This window comes from Lissotriton vulgaris, unplaced genomic scaffold (assembly GCF_964263255.1).
Source record: "Lissotriton vulgaris unplaced genomic scaffold, aLisVul1.2 SCAFFOLD_2113, whole genome shotgun sequence".
Taxonomy (NCBI): domain Eukaryota; kingdom Metazoa; phylum Chordata; class Amphibia; order Caudata; family Salamandridae; genus Lissotriton; species Lissotriton vulgaris.
This window is the reverse complement of record NW_028252176.1, coordinates 266,221-278,538: the sequence shown is the minus strand read 5'-3', so window position 1 is coordinate 278,538 and position 12,318 is coordinate 266,221. Positions and strand designations below refer to the sequence as shown.

Sequence of the window (12,318 nt, the reverse complement as noted above, 5' to 3'; positions counted from 1 at the left end):
TACATCGCCTGGGCATGGAATGAGCTTCCTTTTCACCTCAGAAGCACCACAGAATTGCTGACATCCAGGAAGGGGTTGAAAACCTGTCTGTTTACCATGTAGGCCAATACATACTGTGGAATTTGGACAGATAGTAGCCAGCGCCAGGACACCCTCGGGTAACCGTACACTCAAGAAATGCAATTAACATAACATATAACGAACGGAGTTGGGCTGGTGTCGACTTGAACCCTGCAGCAAAATGAGAACTGGGACACGTGACCACTGCTCCAGACCTTGTTCGGAATTGTTCACGTCACCAGGTAAGCTGCCTCAGGCCTTTTTTATCCTCAAAAAAGGAAGGCGAAGGAGGCCTCGAACAGGGGACAGCTTCCTCCATGTCCTGTTAGCAGATGAAAACGGGTAAAAAGGCCAGCAGCCAGTTTCACTGGCCAAATTCACCCTAAAAAATAAGGCTGGCCCCTACCATTTTGAGGCTATGAAATGGGTTACTGCTTCCTGAGACCAGTGTTCACAATTGCAAACAGGGTAGCATGCCAGCTGTCAGATGTCCCAGGCCAGCTTCACCATGCAGAAACAGTGTTTGAAAGGACCTGATTAGTCCCAGCATGTACATACAACAGAGCTAATTTCCCCTCTCACAGTTCACGTCGGGTACTATTGATAAGTCTGGAAAATAATTGTCATCAGCGAAGTGATGGAAGAGGAAACATAAGAAAAGCCCCTTGAAATGTCACAGGGGGTTGCAGTGGAATTTGTGCCTGAGGGGACAAATAATAGAACTCACAGTTAGCATTTCTGGAAGTAACTCCAACAGCCCTCACTTCCTCCTAAGAAGCCCCATAAATGCTGGAGCTGGTACATTAGGATTGACAGCTTTTATAAAAATAAAAAAGAGGGCATTTTAATTTAAATCCTCCAAAATACCAGGAAAGAGTATTGATTATTACTAAGGGCCTAATTACGAGTTTGGCGGTCCATTGCACTGCCAAACTTTTGGTAGAGGTGCGGTGGCTGCCAGAGACCGCCACACCAGTGGTCCGACCGCCGCATTACAAGTATGATGGTCGGGTCACCATAAGCCTGCTGGAACCGCCAGGAAATGCAGCCTGCAGTGGCTTGGCAGTTATGGGAAGCAATATGTGGCACCCCAAAGCATATTACAAGTTTTCCCACTGCAAACATTTTTCATGGAGGTGAATCTCCCCTGAAAAGGCTGGCAGTGGGGAAACAAAGGGGGCACTACAGGGCCCTCTGTTGCCTCTGTGCATGGAGGTGCATACAGGGGGGGCACATGGTGTGCCGCCCTGTGTGCATGCACACACTGTTCCTGCACGGCATGGACTGGTTAGTGCTGCCGTGCAGGAACGTGCATTGGCCGTCCTGCACTTGTGCTGTTTAAGGCTCGCATATAGCCTTTAAACTGCACCGCTGCGTGACCACCACACCGCCCATTGGGCAGCAGTGAGCTTTGGTAGTGTGGGAGTGGGGCGGTGGCTGCCCGCTCCCACACCTCCAAACTCTGATTCGGGCTCTAAGTATGGGAAGAGCTGTCATGCTGTAGTAAACTTGGATGGTGTGTAAGGTGCATGCACATGAACTTTTCACATGAAGCCCCAAACTATTTAGGTGAATTTTTGAATCACAGTAATGAGGGTTCACCGGCACTTCTGGCTGACATGGCAAAACATTTTTGGATTTTTGAGTATGGCATGAAAATCAACAACCACAAGCATTGCTCATTGTCTGAAATAGGGCAGGTTTAATTTATGTTAACTTAAACCACTAAGCCAAACCCTACACAAGCAGCCACCAACGGTATGGACACAGAGTGACAGCCAGCGGTGTTTGTGGGTTCTGTCCTGCAAGGGATGCAGATTAAGGGTAGTGAGATTCCTGACAGAAGATACATGGCATTCATGTGAGGGCCACACAACATTGAGGGACCAAGAGCTGAAGGGGCCTGACAGGGAACGTGATGACCTATCACTTTTTGCATGATGTCACTTGATGGATAATCTGATTTCTTTTTTACTGGGTGTCACTACAGGATATTGGAGATCCGCAGAGGCTGAAGAGCTCCTCATGCAGCATAGTTGCGCCACTGGAGGACACCGCAAATCTATAGATAGCTGTGCCACAGAAGAATGCTGCAAAAAGTTGTGATATTATTGAATTTTGCATCTGTATATAGCTTATGTCCTATAAATATTGTAGATGCTTTGCCTCCTTTGGAAAACATTGTAGGTAGATGTGTGTGCGAGATATACCAGTGCAAACCACTGCAATTATCCCTGAAAACATTAATAGTAGCTATGTATTTTTAGAGTGTGGAACTGGGAAATACCACAGATGTTATGGTATACTGTTTTATAGTGCGCACAGCTACTCAGCAGTGTCCTGGCGCTAGGCAATGGGAGACCGACCGGAGCACCTGGATTAACTGTTAAAGAGCCAGGTTTTTATTTTACTCTTAAACAAATCAATGGAGGGCTTGTCGAAGGTCTAATGGAAGTTTATTCCAATGGAGTGGGCCCAGGTAGGAAAAGGATCTCCCACCTATTCTGAGGCAGTTGATTCTGGGCACTCTTGCAAGGTGCGCAGAGGAGGAGCGAAGGATGCGAGCTGGAGTGTAGATGCGGATCCTCTCACTGAGATAGTGCGCGCCTGTCTCATGCATGGCCTTGTGCATTAGGACCATACCCTTAAAGGCCACCCTCTTTTATTTTTATCAGGAGGCAATGAAGGGCCCTCAGGTGAGGGGTCATATGAGACCGTGGTGGCAGTCTGAGTAGTAGCAAATGCGCATATAACTTATGTTGTGGAGCAATTCTGATCCATGAACGGCTGTACCGTTTGCATCACTGCATGTTGGTTTGTTAGTGGAATTCTCTAGATGCTTGGGCCGCCAGATAACACTGCAGATCTACATTTGCCAGTCCACTGAAGAGTAGTGCCCCTCCATAAATTGCTGAGCCACTGGAGAGTGCTACAGATCTTAAGAACATGTCGAACCAAAAGTTTCAATAAGGAACCCTGGAAATTCTTGTTTTTCCTCTTTTGATTCCCAGCTTACTTTCTTGTCAGCCTTCTATTTTTTCCCCTCAGGCCCACTGCACCCCTACCACCGATACCTGAAATCAGCACGGACCTGTGGATCGAGAGGTACTCTGGACCACTGCAGTACACCATGTGGAGGAAGATGCTGAAGTCCATTCGCCCAGGTACCCACCTATAGAAGTCCCCGACTACTGCTAATGTCTGTCTGAAAACTACACTAAAATGTGTTGAGGTTCTGCCTGTCTCCTACTAACCACATGCAAGCCTAGTCTGAACAGTAAAGATGAATTGATTTTCCAGGATTACACAGTGTGAGCTAGTGGCAGACTTTGCATTATAACTAGGTCATCTGGCCACACTTTATTGAAACTGACTAGAGTAAGTCTAACTCCAATAAGAGCGCTTTTTTTGGGACTAGTTGAATGTCTGCTTCCTCACGGTTCCTCATTTTGGGCCTGCCTCCCAAAAGCGTCATTAATTTCTAGCGAGCAAAGTGATGCCCCTAGGGCACGGGTACTCCTAGTACGGCCCGCGGGCTGTCGGCAGCCCGGCAAGCCTTCTTTTGCGGCCCTCGGCCCTTGCAGACATTGTACCCGTGTTTTTTATAATTTCTTTTAAAGAGTGTCCGCAAACCCTGCCGGCAGTAGGACTCTGAGAGACCCTGCTCTGTGGGCCTGGGCGATTCCAGTAACAGTCAGAGTGGAGTTGCAGGGGGTTAAGAAGAGGTAAAATACAACAAAGCCTCATTAACCTGTAAATGGTCTTTAAAAGACCTGGGAAGTGTTCGGGTGTGGCTGTGTGTGTGCCCAGGAAGCTGTCTCAGCCCGGGCTGACACACACACGGTGAGGTGACAGAGGTAGGAAGAGGAAGGGAGGGAAAGGGAGGAAGGAAGAGAAAGATAGAGGGAGGGTGACAGAGGGAGGGAGACGGAGAGAGAGAGAGGGAGACAGACCGGGAGGAAGACCGAGGGAGACAAACAGGGAGGAAGACCGAGGGAGACAGACAGGGAGGAAGACAGAGGGAGGGAGTTAGGGCGAGACAGAGGGAGGGGGTCAGGGGGAGACAGAGGGAGGGAGTCAGGAGGAGACAGAGGGAGACAGAAAGAGGGAGACAGAAAGAGGGAGACAGAAAGAGGGAGACAGAGGAAGGGAGACAGAGGAAGGGAGACAGAGGGGAAGGGAGGGAAACAGAGGGTGACAGAGGAAGGGAGACACAGAGAGAGCGAGAGATAGAGAGGGGGAGACAGAGGGAGGGAGTCAGGGGGGAGACAGAGGGAGGGAGACACAGAGAGGGAGATGGACCGAGGGAGACAGACAGCGGGGGGGAGAGGGAGACAGAGGGAGGGAAACAGAGGGAGGGAGGGAGGCGGAGGGAGGGAGGCGGAGGGAGGGAGACGGAGGGAGGGAGACTGAGACAGAGGGAGGGAGGGAGGGAGACGGAGGGAGGGAGACGGAGGGAGAGAGACAGAGACAGAGGGAGACAGAGGGAAAGAGGGAGACAGAGGGAAAGAGGGAGACAGAGGGAAAGAGGGAGGCCGAGGGAGGGAGGCCGAGGGAGGGAGAGAGACGGAGGGAGGGAGGGAGACAGACAGAGGGAAGGAGGGAGACAGACAGAGGGAGGGAGGGAGACAGACAGAGGGAGGGAGACAGAGGGAGTGAGGGAGTGAGGGAGACAGAGTGAGTGAGGGAGGAAGACAGAGGGAGTGAGGGAGACAGACCGAGGGAGTGAGGGAGACAGACAGAGGGAGTGAGGGAGACAGACAGAGGGAGTGAGGGAGACAGACAGAGGGAGTGAGGGAGACAGAGGGGGGAGGGCGACAGAGGGATGAAGACAGAAGGAGGGAGGAGGGCGAAAGACGGAGGGAGACAGACAGAGGGAGACAGAGGGAGGGAGGAAGAGAGAGGGAGGGATGGGAGAGAGAGGGAGAGAGAGGGAGGGGGAGGGAGGGAGGGAGGGAGACAGATGGAGCGAGGTAGGGAGACAGTCAGGGAGACATGGAGGGAGAGAGAGAGAGATGTGTGTATGCCATGTCTGGTGGCTCAGTAGACGAAAAAAACAAAGGATGATGGCTGCAGGAACCTGTGTTCAACCTCATGGTCACAGTTTTTTTTGTTGCTCTAGCCCCGCCCCCTCCCCCACTGACCCTGCCCCCACCGGTGCAGCCCTTGGCCACAAACCACACTGTAAATTTGGCCCCAGAGAGAAAGTTTGTGAGTACCCATGCCCTGGGGTCTCCCTGAATAACCGTCAGAACCAGACCTCTTGCTTACAGACACGCATTCGGCTTCAAGGAGTCTGTAAATGGCAGAGTAGGAGAGCCTTGATTTGCCTTTCGTGTGATGGGGGAGTGGGGAGAAGAGCATGATTTTAAGAACACATCCTCGTTCCATGAAGAACATTATAATTTAAGATGAAAAATGTTTGTTTCTCTGGTTCATCGGCTCAAAGCGATTCTCAGTATTTTCATTTTAACATAAAAGATAATTGTTAGGAGTGAGTAACCCTCGAAGGCGGGCTTGCTAGTACACGTCCTGGGAGTTTGGGTCGAGTCATTGTTCTGTCAGCCTGTGCTTGACTTGTGAATTAATTTTCACCAGCTTCCGCGGTCATTTAAAGTCCCAAGGCTGCTGGGAAGATGCGGCTCTCTCTCTGGTCCAGGCGGACTCTGATGTTAATCAGATTATGCACATACCCTTACCATTTAGTCTGCACTTGGGGAGGGCTTGCTTGCATCCTGTCAGATGCCACAACCAGAGCTTTACGCGAGATGCAAAAAGGCAGGGGTCTCTAAAAGGGGCGTGGTTTAAGTAGTTCTAGTCATGGTTTAAACATGTAAACTACATGTTTGTGATCCCTATAGTGTGCCACTTGTATTTAGTGCAATATTTAGTAAAACGTGAAATATAAACAAGAACTAAATCACTGACGTGGAATACATTGGCGATTCAAAAACAAATGGAGGAGTACCCCCGTGAGGCTATAGTAGAATGAGCCTCTGAAATCAAATGTATTGTGGTGCACGTGGTGCCCAACCAACCAAGGACAACATTAGTCCTTTAAGAAGACTGGTCTTAACGACAATATACCCTGGAACTCCATCATGGGATAAGTGTCCATCTGCATATGAACTCTACCAAATAGGCCTCCTAACAATCTGTTCCGACTCTTTCTCTGTATCATTACCTAGATCCCAAATGCTGGGTGTTCAGGTGAGCCATAGTAGACTGGCAGCACTTATGACCATAGCTGCCTTATGTACCCCTGGCACCTTCCGTGCCGGAATATACAGAGTTTTACTCGTAACCCCCCCCCCCCCTCTCTTTTCCTGTTCAAAATACTCTGTGTTGGTTCCCCCTCCCGAACATTATATAACGTTTGTGGACTCAATCTACATCCATGATCATTAGCGGTACACACACTGTTCTGATCATATTGTAAATCCACACTCACAACTCACTGTCACAACTTTATTTAAGACCGACAGCAGTATGAGCAACGTTACCATGACTACCCACGGCCTCCGTGCCGTGTCAGCTGACATTAACCGCCATTGGCTGTCGGGCTCCACGTGTTCCCACTGTGGCCTAATCCCATTGGCTGTCGGGTCTCACGTGCTCCGACTGCGGCTGAATCCCGGAAGTTGAGTGTTCGAGTTATTAACAGTGCACGCGCTGATCGCTGGTCACTACCAACGGGGCTCCATGAAGGTTACCAAGTAGGTTAATAGACCTCCAGGATCCTGCCACAAGTAAGTTCGCTGTTTTATGTTGGCGATCACCCCCAAGCGATTACGGCACTCCGGTTCTGATTCTACCCATTGTCTTCCGACAAAACAGATTACATGAGCGATCAGCCATTGAAATCGGGACGCCCATGAAGCAAATAGTTTCTTTACTCTGAGTAAGCCTGCTCCAAGTGATATGAGAATACGTGTGATTGTGTGTGGTCCACTGACTACACGTTGACAAGATCTGACCAGCACATAGTTTTCATTTATCGCAAGATTGATTGAGGTGGTTTTAAGGTGTCTATTTACAGTTGTGTGGGCCCCTCATTTGCCCTGACACGTGATCATTTGTTTCACCCACGTCCCTCATTACTAGGTAATAGTTTGTATTACTTATATGAATGGGATGTATTGATTGTTTTAACTGACCGGTATGCACACTATGGGAAATGCGCAACTAGTGCAGGTCACTTGATCACGCCCGGCCCACTGTGCATATTGCAATAGGGACTTCCATGACTTTGACACCCCAGTCTGGTTGTCACCTTCGAGAGCACGTTCTTGCATGTTTATGTTTGTTATTTGTGTGACAACCTGTTTGTCCTCTGTTATTGTGGTCCCAACCCCATTTCCTACAACCTTTATTTTGCAGGTTTTTTTCCAGACCCGGGAAGAAGACCGCCTTACATCTTTTTGTGTGAACTACAATTTTGTGGTTCCTGTTTACACATTGATCGAGGGCAGGGCAGGGCACACCTTAGCGTGTGTGCACCACCCAGATCATTCACTTTGGTCCTGACGAAAATCGATGATATTAACATGGTTGAAACATGTAGACCTATATTTTAATCACATAACACATGTGCCTTTTTTAATACACCACACGTCTCAACCACCGCAGCCTACCTAACTAGACAAAGGTCTCACAAATTTTATACTCTGTGTCCAATCACTCTGGAATAAAGTCCAGGAGCGAGTAGCATTGGACACCTTTTTAAATCACTCACTTTTAAATATCTCACTGCACATATAAAAAGAAAAATACCCACTCCACTGTAATCAGGTGTCGAAGCACACCCTGTTGGGACTCGGCCTTCGGGGTGAGACCCCGATGATGAAGCATGTCACCAACCAGGTTGGTGAGTGAGGGGTCTTCTTAAAGGACTAATGTTGTCCTTGGTTGGTTGGGCACCACGTGCACCACAATACATTTGATTTCAGAGGCTCATTCTACTATAGCCTCACGGGGGTACTCTTCCATTTGTTTTTGAAAGTATTTAACAGGGGACCAGGAGTTTCCTCCCTACACATAGTTAAACACCCTCTCTCTCTTTTTGTTTACAATATACATTGGCGATTTCCATTAATTATTCAGAAATCGATCAGTTTTATTTGCCTGTAGGGTTAAGGGTATGAATATAGGGACCGATAGGGACCCGTTTTACTCTCCATTTCTAATTACTAACGGGTCTGAGATCCCGAGGGATCCGGCCCACTTAACGCCCTGGCTACAACAGATTTCCTTTACTGTAAACCCCTGTGCAGTAGGTTTTGTGAGTGTAATGTTACTATGTCTGGTTGGTGATTTATACTTTTACTGGGGCTAGGAGAATTTCACGACTCAGGAAAGCGCTTTCAACTGTCTTGAAAATGTATGGGCCAAAACCCTGAGGACAGCAGTGTGGCCCGCTCTGGAAGTGTGAAGAATGGAAAGTAAACAATTGCCCAGGTCAGCATGTTCGTGTCAGATCCACACTGTTCATCCGATGTCCTGCCTGCTTGCACAGCAAGGCCTTACATGACTTCCAGTTCTGCACGTGATTATTTAGTGCCTTTACTCCCCAAGGACTTCCCCAGCCCTTTCAATGTTATCCATGTCTTGCTCTATCTCATAGGGAGCAGTTACCAGGGTACTGTTCTCTAAATAAAGCTACCTCTTGTACCGTATTTGTGCGTTAATGAAATTCAATATGTGTATCTAGCCTCTTTTCTTTAAGTGAAAATATGTTTTGTTCTTGAGGTGGGTGGGGGCCACCAGCCTTGTGCACAGGGCTCAGGTTGTGACTCCAGACCTGGACTCATTATTGCAGATAGTCTTCAGAGCAGGAAGCCATACTCTGGTGTGGCTGCCCAAACATGACCTCATAATCTAGTTGTGCCCTCCAAAATAAGAAAGAATACCAAAGTGTAGACTACAGAACGGCACCCTCTACATTGGAGCTGCCCAAATTGGACTCAGTACTTCAGTTGTGTTCTTCACAAATGGGCTCAATACTTAAGAGGCTTCAGGAACTGAGCGTAATGCCCTAGGTGCGATATTGTGGAGCATACATATCACACAGAGTGCATTGAGCAGCCAGCACTCTTTAATCAGGAGCCTTATCTCTGGGGCATGTTGTGCCTTTTCTCACGATCTCACTTATAATATCCTTCCACCACCTGTCAGTGAAGCTCAAACTCTGCATGCAGCTTTAATTGCATTATAACATCTGATCATGACTTTTTCTTTCTCAGTTTGATTTAGATAAACTGGCTTGTTAAGCTATGTGTTTCTTCTATAAAGGTGGCCATATATGGAGGCGGCGTTAGTAATTGAGGAGATCTTGAGGGGGTCTGCCATTGAAGTTACCACTGTAACATGTCCTTCCCGCACAGTCGCTTCTGCGTTCCAAATTGTCAGAGCAGATTACAAAGGGGGATGGGCTGGTAATTAGTAACATCAAATGCTGCATGCTAATAGTGTGTATTGGCTAATCTAAATGCTAGCATCGGCCTCCGGATTATATTTAAACTGTATTCATGATTTGTATTTGACACCAGGTGGCATAAGATTCGGGGCACTGGGGAGAAAAAAAACTCTTGAACAAGCGAGAAAAATCATAACGCCACAGCAGTGCATGCATGACCTTTGTTATACAAATGTTTCCCCCATTTTCTCATTGCAGTTCCAGCCCCTCTGACTTTTGACAAAGAGACAGCGCACCCTAACCTAATCTTCTCCGGTGACCTGAAGGAGGTGACGGAAGTCCCCAAGCCACGTGCAGTCCAGGTCAGCCCCAAGTGCTTCCAGCAGTGCGTGAATGTGCTGGCCTCTGAGAGCTTCCGGAGCGGCAGCCATTACTGGGAGGTCTGGGTGGGCAACAAGACTAAGTGGGACCTTGGCGTGGCTGCAGACCACGTGGACCGGGCAGCCAAGGTCAAGCTGTGCCCAGAGAACGGCTACTGGACCCTCCGCCTAAGGAACAGTACACAGTACTGGGCTGCCACGAATCCTTGGAAACCCCTTACGCTGCAGACGCGCCCGCGGAAGGTGGGAGTTTACCTGTCCTGTGAAGAGGGTAGGGTGGGCTTCTACAACGCGGAGGACATGAGGCATCTCTTCACGTTCCAAGATGCTCAGGCTGCCCGGTTCTACCCCTTCTTCAGCACCTGCTTTAGTGATGGACAGCTAAACCGAGAGCCAATGAGAATCTGCCACCTGGCTCTGTAGAGGTCACTGAGAATCCTCGCCACCCCCACCATCCCCAACCCTACCATTGCTTGAGGCTTCTATCTTCTTTGAGGAAGGAGATAACACAATGACCCAGAGACAAACTGCAGGTTTAATCTACAGAGATAATACTCTGGAGTTGTGATGGCGTTCTCTCACATTTAAGAGTTGGTGTGTGCTCCCATGTTCTGATCAAAGGTTTTGGAGACTGGTAACAGGCCTCTCTCATTGCCCGAATGGAACCTGAACTATACTGAATGCCAAAGAGAAACCAAACAGACAAGGATTTAATTCTTCCATTAAGGGTGGCCTGTTTCCAACCACATACATCTGTATGAACTCGGTCAGTCGTGTGTATGCACTGTCACACCTCCAGGATCACTCCAGGTCACAGTATACGTCTGCCTTAAAGTAGTAAAATGTAAAAAAAAAAAAAGATTATTGTACATAAAAGCTAAATCTAATAATTATGCAGCTAATTTGATAAGTCAAGCGACCGCAAGGAGTAGACTAGTTAATTAACTGGCCAATTGGTATCATTCACTTTATATCATCTATCAGAATTTATCCTATCCTGGGACTGTAGGACTCCTTACACACCCCTTATATATAGGCTTGGGATCAGGTCTTTCACTACTCTATGCCGCTGTGCCTGGTAAACTATTTTCCATTTCCTGGTGGTGTCTATATAGGCGCTCTATCATAATAATAGTGAGCAAACATGATATGGTTTTGCACTAGAGTTAAATTCACTTGGGTGTCTAAATTCTGTAAAATAAGAAGACATTGCTCTATTTATTCTTCTGCACGTCTATTCAGTTACAATGGTGGAATCCTTATTTGCTTTTATTAAATGATAATCATAAAACTATACCCCTTGAAACTGTGTCCCAGCAATCCTAGAAATAGGAAGAACCCAACTTTGCACGACTGAAGAGCAATGCTTCAGTTCCTAGCTTTGGCTTTTGTCTATGGAAAAAAGGTAAATAATGATGACCTGTTCTATAACTGGCAACCTTGGGAAAAACAGTCACTTATCAGTCCCCGAAGGATAAAAGGTTGTGTCTGTCGTGCTTGTATTTTAAACCTATGTGCTGACGATTACACTTTGATCCGTGTAGCAGGTACACTACACCACTGGGCTATCTTATCGGATGACTCCCAACCTCCACATTTGACCAACTGTTCAGGTCATAGTTTAAATATATTGTAACACTACCTTTATCGAAAGCAAATGTTGCAAATAAAAGCATGTGTTTTTTTTTTTAGATTTTTCTCACAAATATGGATTATTGCATGTAGAATAAATGCCAGTAGGTTTATAACAATTCTTCACCAAGGCCCCAAAACCATTTTCTCCAACTTTGGAGTTTCAGTAAATAGAGCTGCAATGTGTCTGTAAATAGAAGCACAGAACTAGATCAAACTCGCTCGCTGCAGACTTGCAACCGACAAGGATAAGCGTCTTGTTTTTAAGTTGGAAATGTCACATGATTGTTTGCTTATTTTATCTTTCTTTAAGAAAAAGGAAATTCTGCTTTTAACCCTTTGCATGTGTGCAATTCATATATTAGTCATTACAGCTTGATTTTATTGTGATGTGCTGTGTACATTGTAGCTGTTTCTGTTCAATTTGTTACCAAGCTGGTTCATAATATAAACAGTCCACTATTAACACCCAAGTGCAAGGTGTCTGCCTTATTTCTTCATTTAAACAATCCATGTCGATCTATGACCAACCTTAACTGTTATCCTATGTTTTTGCACGTCCACGTGTACCTCAAAACAGTATGGCCACTGAATGCGTGCTTTAACAAGTTAGTTGTTGTGTAGATATGTTTAAACAAAACAACTACTCATTTTTTTCAGAAAGTACGATTGTAACGTAGTAGCCTTGTCTGAATAAGATGGAAGCTCAAGCACTTGAGGTGAAGTAAAAACATGCTACTCAAACAAGCATTTGCAATTCAATAGGTCTTGCATTACTGAACGTTTCAGCTGTAGCTTAAGTAAGAGTGCAGTACCTTATGTGGCTAATTG

The 12,318-nt window shown here is 47.0% G+C and overlaps 1 protein-coding gene across 1 annotated transcript in view; it reads left to right on the top strand.

Moving 5' to 3' along the window:
* Window positions 1-11,960, top strand: part of LOC147662647 (zinc-binding protein A33-like) — a 90,359-nt gene extending 78,399 nt beyond the window's left edge. The window contains exons 6-7 of the mRNA XM_086951025.1: window positions 3,109-3,224; window positions 9,734-11,960. Coding sequence (XP_086807151.1) covers window positions 3,109-3,224; window positions 9,734-10,278 — 661 coding nt within the window. The 3' untranslated portion in view covers window positions 10,279-11,960. The remainder of the gene's footprint in view (window positions 1-3,108; window positions 3,225-9,733) is intronic.
* The last annotated feature ends 358 nt before the right edge of the window (window positions 11,961-12,318 follow it).